The sequence below is a fragment of the Saccopteryx bilineata genome, chromosome 2 (assembly GCF_036850765.1).
Source record: "Saccopteryx bilineata isolate mSacBil1 chromosome 2, mSacBil1_pri_phased_curated, whole genome shotgun sequence".
In the NCBI taxonomy this organism is placed as follows: Eukaryota; Metazoa; Chordata; class Mammalia; order Chiroptera; family Emballonuridae; genus Saccopteryx; species Saccopteryx bilineata.
The window spans coordinates 95221504-95239438 of record NC_089491.1 but is presented as its reverse complement, the minus strand read 5'-3'; the positions used below and the strand labels follow the sequence as shown (position 1 = coordinate 95239438).

The 17935-nt window shown below is 46.5% G+C and overlaps 2 protein-coding genes across 2 annotated transcripts in view; one reads left to right on the top strand and one right to left on the bottom strand.

The window, feature by feature from the left end:
• Nucleotides 1–7154, top strand: part of CDC14B (cell division cycle 14B) — a 117643-nt gene extending 110489 nt beyond the window's left edge. Inside the window, exon 13 of the mRNA XM_066257406.1 lies at nucleotides 6546–7154. Within this exon, the coding sequence (XP_066113503.1) occupies nucleotides 6546–6552 (7 nt within the window). The 3' untranslated portion in view covers nucleotides 6553–7154. The remainder of the gene's footprint in view (nucleotides 1–6545) is intronic.
• Nucleotides 7155–7268: 114 nt separating this feature from the next.
• The window catches only part of HABP4 (hyaluronan binding protein 4), a 41825-nt gene continuing 31158 nt past the window's right edge, over nucleotides 7269–17935 (bottom strand). Inside the window, exons 6-8 of the mRNA XM_066257410.1 lie at nucleotides 13110–13281; nucleotides 10341–10526; nucleotides 7269–8543 (exon numbers count right to left, since the gene is read on the bottom strand). Of these exons, the coding sequence (XP_066113507.1) occupies nucleotides 8487–8543; nucleotides 10341–10526; nucleotides 13110–13281 (415 nt within the window). The 3' untranslated portion in view covers nucleotides 7269–8486. The remainder of the gene's footprint in view (nucleotides 8544–10340; nucleotides 10527–13109; nucleotides 13282–17935) is intronic.

The following is a 17935-nucleotide window of genomic DNA, read 5'->3' as shown; positions in this document are numbered from 1 at the left end:
GGAAAGCAATCAGTGATGTGCGTTCTAAAACACGCTCTGCCACTTGTCCTGCGACTGTGGGATCCTTATCCCCTCCTGGCCTTCACACTGTTCGTCTGTAAAATTGGACTAGTGAATGCAGTGTTTGGATTAAAAATGATCAAACTATGCAAGTGCCTTAGCATGGTCCTGGGGCTGGCCTGGAGCACACAGCCAGACGGCTGGCCTCCCCTCCTGGCGGGTGTGGAAGAGCCACTGCCGTGCACTTGGAGGTAGCGTGCTAGGAGGGAGTCACATGCTTTTTACCTGCCCTGTAGGTGCTTTCCAGCTTTTTACTATTGTAACACCTCATCATTAAATTCTTCCTGATTGATCCTGGCTATTTCCTTAGAGAAATTCTTACGGAAGGTATTTCTGGGTCAAGAATATGTTAATTTTTTTAAATTTTATTTATTTTTTTGAGAGAAGGGAGAGAGCCGAGAAGCATCAACTCACAGTTGTGGCACTTTAGGCATTCATTTATTGCTTCTCAGGTACTTTGATGGAGGGTTGGCACTTAGCTGAGCCAGTGACCCCTTGCTCAAGCTGGTAACCTTGGGCTAAAGCTAGCGACCTTTGGGCTCAAGCCAGCGACCATGGGATCGTGTTGATCAGGGGTCCCCAAACTGCAGCCCCCTGAGGCCATTTATCTGCCCCCACCACACTTCCAAAAGGGGCACCTCTTTCATTGGTGGTCAGTGAGAGGAGCATAGTTCCCACTGAAATACTGGTCAGTTTGTTGATTTAAATTTACTTGTTCTTTATTTTAAATATTGTATTTGTTCCTGTTTTATTTTTTTACTTAAAGTAAGATGTGTAGTGTGCATAGGGATTTGTTCATAGTTTTTTTTATAGTCCGGCCCTCCAATGGTCTGAGGGACAGAGAACTGGCCCTCTGGGTAAAAAGTTTGGGGACCCCTGATGTTGATGATCCCACACTCAAGCCAGTGACCCCATGCTCAATCTGGTGAGCCTGTGCTCAAGCCAGCGACCTTGGGGTTTTGAACCTGGGACCTGAGTGTCCCAGGTCAATGCTCTATCCACTGTGCCACCACTGGTCAGATAAGAGTATATTAAATTTTAAAGTTTTGATAGTCACATCAAAAAGTAGCTTGGGATCATTGTTGAAAGCATGGATTCTGGACCAGGTTCTGGGTGCAAACCTTTGCCTATGAGCTGTGTTCTTGGAGCCAGGATGACAATATCTAATATGGTTGTATGGGGATTAAATGAGTTAATTTTTGTTAATTACTTAGAACAAGTGCCTGACACATCACTAAGAGCCATATATATTGTTTAATCAGACAATAAAAATATTGCCTTACTGCTGTCCAAAAGGCCTGTGACAATGTACCATCCCCTGTGCTCCCTCCCTCATCAGCAGCTGTCATTGCTGAGCTGGTTAATTAATAGGACACTGGTCCCAATGTCACTGCTTGCTGTGTGTGTGTGTGTGTGTGTGTGTGTGTGTGTGTATTCCTTTAAGTTGCCCCATTACTTAGATTTGGGGCCTTTTGTCTTTTAAGTGGTGGGCAAAGTATGTCCCTGTTACAGTCACCATTTTTCCCAGCTCCCTCACCTGAGTGCTGGCCCAGTCCATGTGGGGACAGAGAGCCATACCTCCCCTTTAGGCCAGCCGGCCACTTTGCCTTTCTCTGTGTCTGTCTCTGCTAGAAAGTCTGCATGGCTTTGAAATGCTGCTGGATGGATGACAGGTGCTCCGTCTGCACGGAGATGTTCAGGTAAGGCCTCCTGCCCCGCAGGGCCTGACTCACGTGAGCTGATGCCCCCCAGGGTGCTGGCCTTGGCTCCCTGCATTCTTATAATGGCCTAATGTATCTGTAGGCAGGAAGAAGCTTTGTGTGGAAAAAAGGGTGGAGACAGGATTGTGGTTTGTGCTTCTTTTTACTTGGAGAAAAGACAATGGTTTCTTCTCAGCATGGATGTGCTTCTCTAGGTAAAACAACATGACTTTTCAGGCAGTGCAATTCTTTGTGTGGACTATCTGGAGAATGCAGCCACTTGCCCACCCCCTACTCCACCTACTTACTAAATGCTAGTCCTGTTTCTAGCCATTGGACAATCCAAACACGCCCATACATTTTCAGCCACCTTCAGGCTGGGAACTGCTGATGAACTTCCCACGCAGCTCAATGGGCGATTTCATGAAAACAGCAGCAGATGCTCGAGAGAGCCCACTGAGTTAACACTGTTCTCGTGCCCTGTGCTCTGTCCTAAGCCCCAGTGGGGAGAGGCAGGGGCCAGAAGAAAGGTTTCACATAGAGAGGGCAGCAGTGGAGCTCAGCCCTGGGAACGGGGCTCATGAGTTTCCTGAGCCTGGGGCTCCCCTGAGACTTCAGTTTAGATGGTGAGCAAACTGCCTTCCTGCCTGGCCCTGGCTTATCCCTATGGTTAGTGGCCAGAGAGGTTGCTAGGCCTGTTGTCTGCACCCTTGGGAGTGACAGCTGGGCGATACAAGGGAGCACCATGGGCGGGCCAGGAGTTGACGCGTCCAAAAGTAGCACTTGTGTTCACGCAAGAGTTGTTGGGCAGGGTAGGATGGCTGGTGGTCCTGGACCACTTTTACTCGGCATGATTCTACTGTGGCCAACCTTGCATTTGCCTAGCAGTTAACCAAGGAGTTTAGAGCATGCACCTTGGGGTCCCTGTCCAGCCGCATATGAAACTAGCCCTTGCCCACTCCGATGACTCACTAAGGCAGGGCCAGTGGTGTAAGCACAACTCTCTGCCTTCTCCCTTTTCCAGTGACGGTCTGCTGTCGCGGGCTGTAGGCCAGCTTTTAACCTGGCTCGGGCTCCGTGGGGACTAGACCTCCGGGGGGCTCTGCTGGACAGCACAGCGTTCAACAGTGGACCTTCTCTCCAGGTGCAATTTAGTCTGTTCCTCGGGCCCGTACTTCAGCCTCTCTGCGAGTTTCTGCCTCCTTTCACTAGTATTGAGATCGCAGCCCAGAGCCAGAGCTGGGCCTTCCGGCAGGTGGCTGGGATGGGGAAGGAACCAGGCAGGCACCTCTCTGGGAGCAGTTCAGCCTCAAGCCCCAGGAGACAATGCTTTTTGAACTTTTTTTAACAGCGGCCTCTGTGACTGTATGATGGAAGCTAAAAGTCCCTCTATCTCCCCAGAAAAGTTCATGCAAAAATTTTGAAGCGCTCCTAAACAGCCCTTGTATGGCCTCACCGGCAGTCTACCATCCAAGTCCACGGGTGCTGTCCTTGCAGATGCTGTGTGAAGAGCGCCCCCTGGAGGTGCGTTGTAAAGGAGCCTATTTGCTAGTCATCCTAAGGCCCCTCCAGACCTCCTAGCGGTTCTGAGTGAAAGACCCTGAGCAGCTCCGGTCAGAATCTCTGGGTCGGGATGGAGCCAGGGCAGAGGTTACCATTGCCCTCACCAGCCCTTTGGCCTGTGTATTTCTCCTTCCTTTCTACCCACCTTCCCCTCATACTGAAAACCTCTTCAGCATTCCTGCTCATTCTCAATCTCCTTCACCATAACATGCAAGTTGCTGGGCATTTAGGTCTTACTTATCTCGGATATTTGAAAAGATTACGTCCCTGTTGCTATAATGCTGCCGGTAACTTCTGGGAGGGTGGGGAGCTGCAGACCAGGACTGCAGCATGGCTGTGTAGATTGTTCGTGGATGTGCGGGAGGTCCCCTGGCTGGGACAGCGCACATGTCCCGCGGAGGTGTCCTCAGTGCCTCAGACAGGGTGGCCGTTCTCCAGGGAGTAGCTTTCCCAATCCTAGTTTCTTGAGAACTCTTAGAGCAGCACCCTGAGGGACTTATGTGTAAACTGATGCCACTCCATTGTCACATAACAGGCATGGCCGGGCTTACCCCGATTTGGTGCCCCCAAGTAAACCCACTGAGATTAAACCCACTGAGATCGGGCCACTTTTTTGCAAAGAAACAAAGCTTAGAAGGTGTGTGCTTCTCTGCTCCAAGGCTCTACCTGCTCCCCACACATGGGGCCTGCTTTGCCCAGAGTAGAGCTGTGACAGGTTTGAAAACCATTGTGTTTAGATTGGGGAAAGTCCTATTACCTTAATTCATGGAAAACTTTGTGACCAAGGAAAAGGGCCTTGGAGAGATGTCAGGCCTTTAGACTCCATGAGGCCCCACGAGAGCTACCAGTCTGTTCCTATCTCTACCTTGCTGGTGACTTTGAGCCTAATCCCCACAGCCTTCCAAGTCCTGCCATCTCCACCAGTGTGTGGAGACCTAATACAACTTTCTAAGAGCACTGCTGACCCACCATCCTTTGGGACAGACTTGCTTCTGCAGATGGTCAGTGTTGGTAGATAGCAATGGCTCACACAGCCCCACACAGCACATGCTCAGTGTGGCTCTTCTGGTCCCTACAGTGCCTGTGGTCTGGCCTTTCCCTGTAGCTCTCCTAGCAGGTTTGCCCAAGGGACAGGTCATGTAATTGGAATTTCAGGAGTGTGTAGAAAGACCACTGAGCAGGGGAACCGAATCTTCTTTCTGCCTCATCCCATCCCTGCCCAAGTATTCAGCGGGAAGCAAGGAAGACGGGCGTGCTCCCTGTTCCCTGACTGTAAAGTGACGAGACAAGCAGCCCCTCCAGAAATGTTGGTTTACCCAGGTTACCCGGGTTATGCAATAAGGGCAGAGGGGGTCCTTTGGACGTAAAAGGCATCCAGATACCAGGCAAGGGGTGCACCCCAGGTGGCGACTCCTGTCGGTGGGGATAGTTGCTCCTTTCAGACGGAGGGGAGGCTGTGGGGGACACCATCACAGTGGACAGGCTTCTGGGGAAATCGGTTTCTCGTTATGTGGTGGTTACAGGGAACTTTTGTACTTTTACCTGTTGTATTTTACAATAAAGAGTTGTTTTAACCTGCTTCTTTCCCTCCTTAGTCTCTACCATATAAACACAGGCCCCTCTGGGACAGAGCCAAGCAAAGCCTCATGCACTTGGCCCATTGGGGGCAGTGGTGCCAGCTGCCCCAGAGGTCTGCCTTGTGGCCACTGTCTGCGGTCAAGGCCCTGGTGGCTGTTGACACAGTGTGATCCTCATGGAAGCTGACAGTGCAGCAGCAGCAAAAGGAAAAGGAGACCTTTTCTCAAAGTGAAACTGTTTATCAACTGAGTGATGCGGTGATGAGAAGCAGAGCAGGGTGGCCACAGTGGCAGTGACTCTTTCCAGAATAAAAGAGGGCAGTTCCTCGTTTTATCCTAAGGGCTGACCCTTCCCAGCTCTGAGCTCCAGACCCTGGCCCAGCCACTCTACAGGACTTGCCAACACAATATAGTGTGATTTCAAAGGAGAACCAGTGCCTTCACCTCTGAAATGCCGATGTACTGTGATGGCATGGAGGAGCCAGCAGCCAGCAATAGGAAAGGGGGTGCCTCTACGGTTTCTCTGGCTTGGGGACGCCTGCCTTGCATGGGATGAAAATGTTAAGTGCTTATTATCATCATTAGGCTCAAGATAGCCTGGCCAAACCTTAAAACCAGCCAGTTCATGTTAGCATTCCCGAGGTGGTCCCAGACGGCAGCAGCTTCTGGAGCAAGCCTGCCTCTTCCCAGACTTTGTCAGATATGTAGGGGTGACAGCTGTCAGGGGTCACACCAGCCTATTTATGGAGCTGTCCCAGCTGCAGGTTCTGGGACATGATGCCCTCACTCCACCTTTAGCTGCCACCCTTGGCAGCCTGAGGTCTGCCGGTGAGCTCCTGGCTGAGAAGGGAGCCAGGTATGCTTGATCTCTGCTTTCCAAGGTCTGGTCCTATGTTCTCTTGTGGGGTTAACTTGCCTAGTATAAAGCTACCGGCCAGAAATGCCTCCACAGCACATCTACACACAAGCCCCTCCAAGGAGTCTGGCAGGGGGGCTCTGGAAGGCCTTGCCTTGTGTTTAGGTCCAAGGACATAATCCTGCCTCTTCTGGTTTTCCTATAGGAAACAGGGACACCCCCTGCCTTTTGCTTCTGCTGTCTTTCTGGGGCACCGACTGCCCACAGCTACTGCCTCCCACAAGGGTGATGAGTAGCTCTGAAAACAAAGTCAAGGCCTCTACAGGCTCAGAACTACTCTGGCCCCAACCCCGTTTTCAACCCTTGGACCCAAGACTGCTCCAGGGTATAGCAATCTGCAGTGTTGGGCAAGACTGAAGTGTTTGCAAATCCACCATTCAATCTAGTGCTATGGGCCTTTCAAGTGTTACCACAACACTGAGGGGAACTTTCTCTCTTTCTTTAGTTCTTTTTTTAGAGAGGACAGACAGGAAGGGAGAGGAGAAGCATCAACTCCTAGTTGCGGCACCTTAGTTGTTCGATTGCTTTCTTGTACGTGCCTTGACGGGGGGGGGGGGCTCCAGCTGAGCCAGTGACCCCTTGCTCAAGCCAGCGACCCCATGCTCAAGGCAGAGACCTTGGGGTTTTCAATTTGGGTCCTTAGCGCCCTAGGCCAATGCTGTATCCACTGTGCCACTGCCTGGTCACGCAAGGGTAATTTTCTTTTTCTTTTTTTGTATTTTTCTGAAGGGAGTAGTGGAGAGGCAGAAAGACAGACTCCTGCATGTGCCCGACCAGGATCCAACCAGCATGGTGACCAGGGGGCGATGCTCCGTTGCAACCGGAGCCATTCTAGCACCTGAGGCAGAGGCCATGGAGCCATCCTCAGCACCTGGGCCAACTTTGCTCCAATGGACCCTTGGCTGCAGGAGGGGAAGAGAAAGACAGAGGGGGAGGGGTGGAGAAGCAGATGGGCGCCTCTCCCGTATGCCCTGGCCAGGAATTGAACCCAGGACTTACACACGCCAGGCCAATGCTCTACTGCTGAGCCAACCGGCCAGGACCAAGGTAATTTTCTCTAATGAGATCTCTTTTACTAATCTTCAAAATCAAGGAAAAATGACTTTAATGTGACAGCTTCACATCTGCCGAGTAATGACAGCGCCTCATGTTGCACCAGCTGATTATATGGCTGAACTTGACACTCACCTTCAACAAGACTTCTTTACTCATTCATTACATCTATTTCAGGAAGAGGGAATAAAAGAATTGGTTAAAATACCTAGAACTTGGATATAATGACAAGAGATCAAAAGTAAACTGTCACCCACAGTGAAGGTCCTCAGCTTTCTGTCAACATGGTCAGGAGTTCAGCTCTGATTTTCCAACAAAATCGACTCTCACTGGGTCTTTTTCTCACATTCTCTCTTGACTTTGGTGTGATCAAAACAATTCAGTTTTCTATACACAAAGTTAGGGGATACCAACCTTTATTTACATCTGCGTTCACAGTCAGAGCCATCTTAGAACAGCAAAGCAGGAGAAAGCACAGATCCAGGCACCGAGGCTGAAATTCTAACAAGCATGTTAACTGTGTGACAGCAGGCAGATGTTACCCACGGTTTCCTCAGTCAAGTGGGGAGAGCGTCACCCAGCTCCCTGCAGCCACTACAGCTGCTTCTGCCCCAGGCCCCACTCCAGGCACTAACATCGCCAGCACTCAGGGAGTGATGAAACCTCAGAGGTTGCTCCTTACCCCAAACATTCACCACAGGGAAGAAATGGGGCCCTGAAGGTGCAAGGACTGACTCAGAAAACTACATAGGTGTTCAATGAACATTAGTCATTTACAAGTCTTGCCCAGGAAAAGGACAAAGGGCGTTTATTCACAGGTACTGGGTTCTGACACTAGTTTTGGAAGAAAAAATGCAGCATTGCTATGTTTTTTCACCTGGACCCCTTTTCACTTGATTGGTGGGTTAAATAGCATGATTTTAAAAATCATATACTTAATACTCATCCTAAAAGCCACCCATACATTAAATATGCACATTTATACTAAACATGTGGTGTGTATGTATGTACACAGAAACCATGAGGTAGTTTAAATCAACAGTAAAGAAACAAAACCTTCCCTAATTCTCTGTCACAGAGTGGTAATCAGGGTCTGCACAATAGCTGTTTAAAATTATTGGTTAAATGAAAACCAGAACTCAAAAAACCCGAGAGTGTAACATATATAATAGTAAATACAATCGTGTTTTGATTTCTTGGTATCTGAAAACTAGGCTATGACTGCTTTAAATGAATGATCCAAGTTCTATGGGTTTCCTCTAACATTAAGGACCACAGCCTCCCAATATCTATACAACTTACTAAGTAGATTCAATAGATTCTATTTTACAATCTCTATGTACACATTTTAAACATTATTTTTAAATTTCATTTGGAATTCCTTAAATAAAAAAATAACCCCCATTCTCCACCTTGGGAAAGAGCCAGACTAGCTTGGCTGATCTGAGTATCTGGAAAATTCCCTCTCCCTCCCAACCCCAAGGCCAGAAAGTGCAATGAAGCCACACTAACGGGGAAAGCAACATCTATTGTTCTCAGTCTGACTCTTCCCCACAGCAACAGAGTCTCTGCACGGGAGTGCCAGGCCGCTCCGAGCTGCAGGGGGGATAGTGTCTCTCAGGCCAGGGCAGGAAAGTCTTCAGGGTCATCTGGGTTTGGAGCAACGTCTTGTGTCTGAAAAAGAAGTTTTGAAACCAAATGTCACTTCACCCATTCCTACTTGGGCAGAGCACTGTGTGAAACACGGTGCCTGCTGTCACCTAGGGGAGGGGTGGCCCCAACGCTGAGGGAGACAGGGCCCCAATGGGAAGAGGAGCTGCAGGTTCAGGAGGTGACTGCCACGCTGAGGCACCTCTCCCCTCTCAGACTCAATCCTGTCCCCGCTGCAAAGTGCCTGGCAGTGCCTCCCCCCTTCCCTCTAACAAACCCTTACTGAGTGAGCCTTTTCATCGGCTCTTCCTTCACCCTGTAAACAGGACAGACTGTTCACTGGGCGGCGATACAAGGATGATTACATTACAGACAGCTCCCACTCTTGCGGGGCTCACAGGTGAAGGGGAAAACAGACTGGAAGTTAGCGAGGTAACTTCAGTAACGGAGGCCCATGGGGAGGGCGGCAATGCAATTTGGGGGCCAACTACACACTGTGGTTAGGGAAGGCTTAACTGGAAGAGAGCAGGTTCCCCCAGAGGCTAAGCCTCAGTGAATGAGCAGAGAACACGGGTTCTGAAACAGTGGAACCTGACCGTGAAGGTGAAGGGGCGGGGCCTGATGGCAGCTGTGAGCAAAAGAGCACAGGTGGGTGGCGGGGAGGGACAGGCACTGGGAATGCAGGTGGGTGGCGGGGAGGGACAGGCACTGGGAATGCAGTGTGGGGACATGGCACCACACTCCACCTGAGTGCTGCCGTGGCCAGAGCTCTGCTATTGGGAAGAACTGAATGTGTATTTTCTGTTCTCAGAACTGAACCTCTTTTTCAACCTGGCCTCAAACGTACCCAGAAAACACTGTTGTTGTTTGCTCTTGCTTAAGTAAACAAGCTGTGGCACTCCCTGCAGGGGCTGCTCCTGGGAGCAAGGGCACTGCAGCAAAGGGAACCTCCTCAAGACCAGCCACAGAGAAGGAGCGGCTTCCATCCATTGTCACAGGCCTCCACGGTGGCGCACACTGGCCACAGGGCCTTGTGCTGACTCCCACTAAATAGGTACTCATATATTTGTTCATAAAGCACCTATGAACACCTACTATGCTTATACTGTACGAGGCCCTGGGGAAACCAATAATGAGCACTGAAACCAATTAAAGCAGATGTGGTTGCTGCTGTCTACCAACATGATCAATAATCATACCCCTGAGAACACAATCACTAATGTCACCATGCTTAAAAGGGAAAAACTAAAATTCCTGCTCAAGGACAATGAACTGGTCTAGGAGGGAATGTAACCAAAGAAGCCTTCCCTGAAAGGCGAGGTTGGAGGAGCGGACTAAGTAAGCAGGCAAGGCCCTGGGCTATGGAGCAACTAGTCTGCAGAATCAGAGGCAGCGGCTTGGCTGAGGAGTGTGGAAGATGGTCTGAGGAGAGCAGGGCGCGGCGGGGTTCTGTCTGCCCTGAGAGCGTCATAAGGGTACAGGGCACACAATCAGGCCACTGTGAGGGGATTGGATTCGCTCTCAAACCTGGGGGGGCTTGTCTGTTGCAGATGAGTTTTTCTCAGGTTCTGAGTGCATCTTTAGGGCAGACAGTGGAGCTCCACGGAGACCTGGAGGCCAGGGTCTAATGGTCTGTACCCCAGAAATGCCCATGTGGCTGACATCACTGTTCCAACCACCCCAACATCAGACGCACACTAGACAGAAGAGGAATTCATGACAGAAACTGATGACCCTCCAAAATTAGGCTGTGTGCCCAGGGCATCCTCAGTCTCTCAGGTTCTTCAGGAAACCATCCAGGACTTAGATATAAATACTCACCACTACTTCTGCTCTGGGGCCATAGTTCTCTGCCCTCCTGATCCTTCCCCGGCCTCCCCGTGCACCACCTCTGGCTCCACGCCCGGGACGAGGGAGGTTCCCAAAATTAATCTCCAGCTGGGATGTGATGTCATTGGCTGCTTTCCGGAAAACATGGGCATCATCCTCATAGTCCTCCTTTACCATCTGAAACACAGTTATAGCATCGCACACACCGTGCTACTTCCACGGACACACTCTGAGGCCTGGTGATGTGCTACAAGGGCGCTGAGACGGCCTCGTGGCAGAAAGCAGCCCTCCCTGCTGTGAAACAGGCCCTGGGCCGCGGGGGTGGAGGGGACAGAGCTGCTCCGGTTCCAGCGCAGGGTGCTGCCCATCCCACAGCCACACGTTCTCATAGTAACAGTCTCCATCCAAGTGTCTCTGAACTTACTATTCCTTCAAGTGAGACACATTTTTCTATTAGTTTAGCAGGTTAAGATGTAAAATTTGACATGACTAACAGCCTTGAGGTTATGGGTTCAATCCCTAGTCAAGGAACATCCATGAATCAACCAAAGAGTACACAACTAAGTGGAATAGTGAGTTGATGCTTCTCTCTCTCTCTCTCTGTCATCCACTTCTTTTCTCTTTTTCTCTCAAATCAATGGAAAATTTAAGAAAAAAATGCCAGCTGCTTTTTAAGAACTGCTTTGTAAAATTCTTTGAGAAAGTACATTTATTGTAAAAAGAAAACTATATTAAATAAGTCTCCAATTTTGCTTTGGCTTCAATTCTTTTTATTTTTATTGATTTTTGAGAGAGAAAGGGCGTGGGGGAGGAGCGGGAAGCATCAACTCGTAGTTACTTCCTGTATGTGCCTTGACTGAACAAGACCAGGGTTTGGAACCGGCGATCTAAGTGTTCCAGGCTGACGATTTATCCACTGCACCACCACAGGTCAGGAGTCTTCAACTCTTAATAATGGATTTTTTAAAACCCTCACTTTTAAGTAAAATTTTAATTGAGAATCTCCAAAGGGATATAAGGTTAAATGTTTCTACAACTTGTCCAGGAAATAAAATCACACATCAACCCACACATTTCCCTGAGCACATCAACCTCTTTTTGGCTATATGTTCATGTTTAACATTCATTTCCCTTGAATGTCTCAGATTAAAATATAGCACAGACCTTAAGTAGACAGACACTTGAAGCTAAAAAGATGAAGGAAAGAACAATTCTGAGCACTGGCACTCTGGTAAAAAAGATACACACACAAAAATAGTAAAAGGCAAGATTATACACCCCTGCCTTCTGGTTTAGAAAACAACAGGGTGCCCCCACCCAGCAGGGAACAAGTCTCACCTCCCCAGTAAGGAGAGACAAAGTATGAGGGACCAGTGAGTGACGTCAGAGGCCACAGTGCTTTGAGAGCCCAGCTTTGTTTGCAGGATAGTGTTCAGGTCTGACCTTTGCAAACAAAGCCCCAAACAAACAAGAAATATTAATCTAGTGTTTTTGTCTCTTAGGATGCCTAGAACAAAGTAAACTAGTGACCCCAAGATTGGCCTATGTTGCTTTAAGAAAAATTCCTGGCTAAAATCTCCAATGCCATAGATTAACAAGGACCAGAGATGTGTGTGCTGTACTGAGACGGAGCTGGATGACTCAGCTAGCCCAGTTGCTTCAAACATTCCAGGAGCCCTCTCTCTGCAGCCAGGGAGGATGGATGTGGTGTGGGTTAGGGAAGAGCAGCTTCTATTTTTACCTAACATGTCAGCTGCACATTTCACATCCTGGCAGCACATCTGTTCTAGGCAAGGCTTTATTTACAATTCACCAGAGCAAAAAAGAACAAAGAAAGTGGAGAGGAAAAGAACCAACCCAGCTCACTGATGTACCTGCAAAAAAAATTACCTTGTACAAAAAGTTGGTTGCAGTGAAACAGCTCAAAACTTACTAGTAAGGCCACTAAGAGCTTGGACTGACCCAAACAGGAGGGTGGGAGGAGATTCTCTATCATAAATGACCCTGTAATGAAAGTATTCATTCAAAGAACACAACTAACCAAAGTATAATTGGGAACATATACAAATCTACAGGTCACTGGCTCAGCTGGAGCCCCCTGGTCAAAGCAAGTATGAGAAGCAATCAATGAACAACTAAAATGCCGTGACTATTTCTCAAAAAAAAAAAAAAAAAAAAGAGCTGAACAATAACCACAAGCAGTAAGGCCCTCACAGAAAGAGGCGCTGTGAGCTATCCTGCCTTGATGGCAGGCTGCCCGGCTCTCCAGGGCTCCTTGTCTGAGTTTCAGCAATTATGCTAAGGGAGCAAAGCTGCTACTGTAACACAAGAAAGGCGTCACAGGGCTTAGCACCCTGGCTGGTTTCAATTGATCAACTCTTCCCAAGTAAAAGCTCTAAGCATTAGAGGTGAAAGTCATCTAATCATGGAAATGTAGAATAGTCAGTTATCATTCATGAAACATTCTGTACCTCTCTTTTCATACAAAAATGAAGTGCAATTAACATGTAGTATTTGCAGTCTCAGCACAGTTCTGGAGTGAGCAGAAAATTCACTGTCACTATCACTGCTTTGTTTTAAGTGTCAACAAGCCAAGATTAACTTATTTCACAATAAAGGTACAGTAAAATTAGGCACAGATCATCCGATAGGAACTAGAATGCCAACTACTGTTACATTTTCAGAATGGAAGTAGAAAGGCCATTTTGTTTCCAATAGTAACAGTAAAGATCATCTCTAGATACAAAACCTCATGCTTACATCATCTCTGTACTTGGACTTGTGTATCACCACTGCTTTGGAAGGGACAGTGGACTCAGGTTTCCGGATGTTAAATTCAGGCTTCGGTCTGGTCTGTTCTTGAAGAGTTTTCCATTCATCTAGGGTCATCTCTTGAACTTGAGTTTCTTCTTCAACTTCCAACTCAGGAACTCTAGAAAATATAATCATAAAGAATAATTTGACCAGGTGGTGGCGCAGTGGATAGAGCGTCAGAATGGGACGTGGAGGACCCAGGTTCGAAACCCTGAGGTCACCAGCTTGAACCCAAGGTCACTGGCTTGAGCAAGGGGTCACTCTGCTGTAGCCCCCCGGTCAAGGCACATATGAGAAAGCAATCAGTGAACAACTAAGGAGCCATAACAAAGAACTGATGCTTCTCATCTCTCTCTCTTTCTGTCTGTCCCTATCTGTCCCTCTCTCTGTCTCTGTCACAAAGAAAAAAAAAAGAATAATTTAACGGGTTGGAAATGTCTACTATCTCAAAGAAAAAGTCATAACCATTAGTTTTAACATACTTTGATGGTACTGCATCTCAAATCTAAGTAAGGTATGAAAATCTTTGTGCCATAAACTTCCTTATTTTATTTTCATGATTTTATGCCATCACTGCCAACTGAAGATAATTCCAGTCTGTGTTCAAAGCAGCCTTTGAAAAACAGGAACATTTCCATTCCAATGACATTAACATTGCACTTGACCACCAGGCACTCCCTTCCCAGACTGCATTACACATAAAATGAGATAATGGGAGAAGAAAATGGGAGAAGTTATTGAGATAAAACAAATAAAGGAAACCACGAACAGATTATAAAACAATGGGTCACAAATGCCTACTTTTGTAAATATCTTTAAATTCTAAAGTTTTGAAAAGAAAACAAAATAAACATGTAGCTCAATGAAGTCCAGAAATAAATCCTCACATTTATGATTATCTGATTTTTTTTGGACCAGGACAGCAAAGATAAAAGGGAATAGTCTCTTCAAGAAATGGTGTTGGGGAAACTAGATATCCACATGCAAAAGAATGAAGTTGGACCCCTACCTCAAAACATAAATATAAAAGCTAGAAGTAAAAACTCTTAAAAACATGGGTATAAACCTTCACGACTTAGGATTAGGCAATGGTTTCTTATATATGACACTCAAAACAGAAGCAATAAAAGGAAAAGCAAATAAACTGGACATCATTGAAGCTGAAAACTTTTGTGCCACAGAGGATACCATCGGACAAGTAAAAAGATAACCCACAAAATGGTAGAAAAAATTTGATAATCATATATTTGTTCAGGGTCTGACATCTAAGAATACATAAAGGACTCTTACAACTCAATAGAAAGAAATAATCCAACTAAAAAATAGGCAAGGCTCTGAACAGACATTTTTCCAAAAATAGGTCTTATAAATAGTCAATAAGATGCTCAATGCCTGACCAGGTGGTGGCGCAGTGGATAGACCATCGGACTGGGATGCGGAAGGACCCAGGTTCGAGACCCTGAGGTTGCCAGCTTGAGCGTGGGCTCATCTGATTTGATCATAGCTCACCAGCTTGGACTCAAGGTCGCTGGCTTGAGCAAGGGGTTACTTGGTCTACTGAAGGCCCACGGTCAAGGCACATATGAGAAAGCAATCAATAAACAACTAAGGTGTTGCAACGAAAAACTGCGTCTCATCTCTCTCCGTTCCTGTCGGTCTGTCCCTATCTATTCCTCTCTCTGACTCTCTCTCTCTCTGTCCCAGTAAAAAAAAAGAAAAAAAAAAGATGCTCAATATCACTAGCCATCAGGGAAATCAAAATCAAAGCTACAATAATTACACCATTCCATACTCACTGGGATGTTTAAACCCAAAAGGACATTTAAAAAAGTGTTGGTGAGGATTTGGAGAAACTAGAACTGTATATATTGCTGGTGGGAGTATGAAATGGAAGGGCCATTTGGAAAACAGACTGATACGTCTTCAGACACTGAGAATAGCTTGGGGAGGGGGTCTGAGAGTCGGCGCAAGACAGGGGCTGCCAGGTGGATCCCAGTTCGGGAACATGCAGGAGTCTGTCTCACTATCTCCTCTCCTCTCACTTAAAAAAAATTAATAATATACAATAAAACCCATTGAAATGTACAGTTTAAATGAAGTATCTAGTATAGGAATTATATCTCAGTAAGGTTTAAAGCACAAAAAATCATTAATGCAGGGAACAGGAAGGGAATCAAATCTATAATACCATCAGTGAAAAGCTAATGTAATTTAAAGTTCTAGATTACAGGTAAATGATATGAAAAATAAGCAAAATCAAGACAAAAACCTAATCATAGAAGAAACAAAATAGACTCATTTGTAAAACAACTTTAAATACCAAGTTGATGGCAGAAAAGACATCGACGCAGTGGAGATCTCTGAAGAAGCATGAGGGAACTTTCTGGGATGATGGTAACATTCTACTTCTGGAGAAGAGTTACACAAAATAATAGAGGACAGAGGAACACAAGTATATGCATTTATCAAAACAATAAATGTACACTTATTTCTGTAATTTCACAATAAATAAATTTTATATCACTTTAGCTGGTGAGTATAGGTATTTACTGTAAAATTCTTTAAACTTTGCTGTGTGAAATTTTTCATAATAAATGTTGGAAAATACTAGTATTAAAATATATCGCAAACAAATATTGACAAAAATATGAAAAGACATTAAAGCTTGTAATAGTAAAATACTGGAAAGAACTGCCTGACCAGGCAGTGGCACAAAGGATAAGAGCATCGAACTGAGATGCCAAGGACCCAGGTTTGAAACCCTGAGGTCGCCAGCTTGAGCACGGGCTCACCAGCTTGAATGTGGAGTCTCTGGCTTGAGCATGCAATCATACACATGACCCCATGGTCGCTAGCTTGAGCTCAAAAGTCACTGGCTTGAAACCCAAGGTCGCTGGCTTGAGCCCAAGGTCGCTGGCTTGAGCAAGGGGTCACTTGGTTTGCTGTAGTCCCCTGGTCAAGGCACATATGAGAAAGCAATCAATGAACAAGCAATCAACAAACAACTAAGATGCCTCAACAAGGAACTGATGCTTCTCATCTCTCTCCCTTCCTGTCTGTCTATCCCTATCTGTCCCTCTCTCTGTCTCTCTCAAAAAAAAAAAAAAAATACTGGAAAGAACCCAAACTCATCTAGAGAAAAATTGGTTGTAAAAATGACAGACATTAAACAGCAGACTATTAAGCAGTTTAAAAGGTAATGAGACCGGGTTCGATTCCCGGCCAGGGCACACAGGAGAAGCGCCCATTTGCTTCTCCACCCCTCCGCCGCGCTTTCCTCTCTGTCTCTCTCTTCCCCTCCCGCAGCCAAGGCTCCATTGGAGCAGAGATGGCCCGGGCGCTGGGGATGGCTCTGTGGCCTCTGCCTCAGGCGCTAGAGTGGCTCTGGTCGCAACATGGCGACGCCCAGGATGGGCAGAGCATCGCCCCCTGGTGGGCAGAGCGTAGCCCCTGGTGGGCGTGCCGGGTGGATCCCGGTCGGGCGCATGCGGGAGTCTGTCTGACTGTCTCTCCCTGTTTCCAGCTTCAGAAAAATGAAAAAAAAAAAAAAAAAAAAAGGTAATGAGAAATCTATATATACTGCTCTGGTGCACCGCCTGGATATATTGATGAAAAGGCAGAGTAGAATGGAATGTGTTAGTACTGACCCAGAGAGACATATGAACATATATGCAGAAATAGTCAAGAACCTAGTAGCAATGTGCTAGCAGCACTAGTTCCCAGGCTTTGGTCTCTAAATACCATGTTCATTAAAGAACTATGGCATGCTATCTAAGATCACTAAATGTGCACCAGAAGGATCAAGAATCAACTTGTAGAGGCTCATCTCTAGGGAAAATACGGGTCAGTCTAAATAAAAACTGAGTGGACTGAAACATACTGAATAGGTTTAAATCTTTGAGTTCATAATGACACTTAAAAATGATTTGGGCCTGACCTGTGGTGGCGCAGTGGATAAAGCGTCGACCTGGAAATACTGAGGTCACTGGTTCGAAACCTTGGGCTTGCCTGGTCAAGGCACATATGGGAGTTGATGCTTCCTGCTCCTCCCCTTTCTCTCCCTCTGTTTCTCTCTCTCTCTCCCTCTCTCTCTCCTTTCTAAAATGAATAAATAAAAAAAAAAATGATTTGGCAGCTCTGAAGGATGCTAGGGAACGAACTCCTTATTCAGAAAATGGATTAACAAAACCTTTTACAGTGGTACCTTGAGATACGAACAGACCAATATATGAATTTTTTTTTAAGGTATGAGCTGCGACTTGGTCCGTATTTTTGTTCGAGATCCGAGCAAAATTCCAAGATATGAGTTGTGATTCAGGAAGCTGCCGCTATTTGGCGCGTTGGTGCACGGGTCCAGTACCGGCAGTTTGATATACGAGTTGACTGACTTACAAGCTCGGTTACAGAACGAATTAAATTCATATCTCAAGGTACCACTGTATTTAACAAGTACCTTTTATTTATCCTGCATTTCCTTAATTAATTTATACCTCAGTGTAATTAAGTAGTTCTACTGCTGATCATTCCAGCTAATAAAAAACAGAATTAGACTATCACCAACTTGCAGCCCCAATGGATAAAGGCAATGATAATCAGGGACCTTCCATAACCTATGAAACAACTTTTCCAAAATGCTGAACCTGAATTTGATCAAACTTCTGTGTCTCACTATTAATTTTGAGGGAATACATAACATATAGGGACAGAGAAACATGTTGAACTACTCATCAAGAAATGCTGTGCTGGCCCTGGCTGGTTGGCTCAGTGGTGGA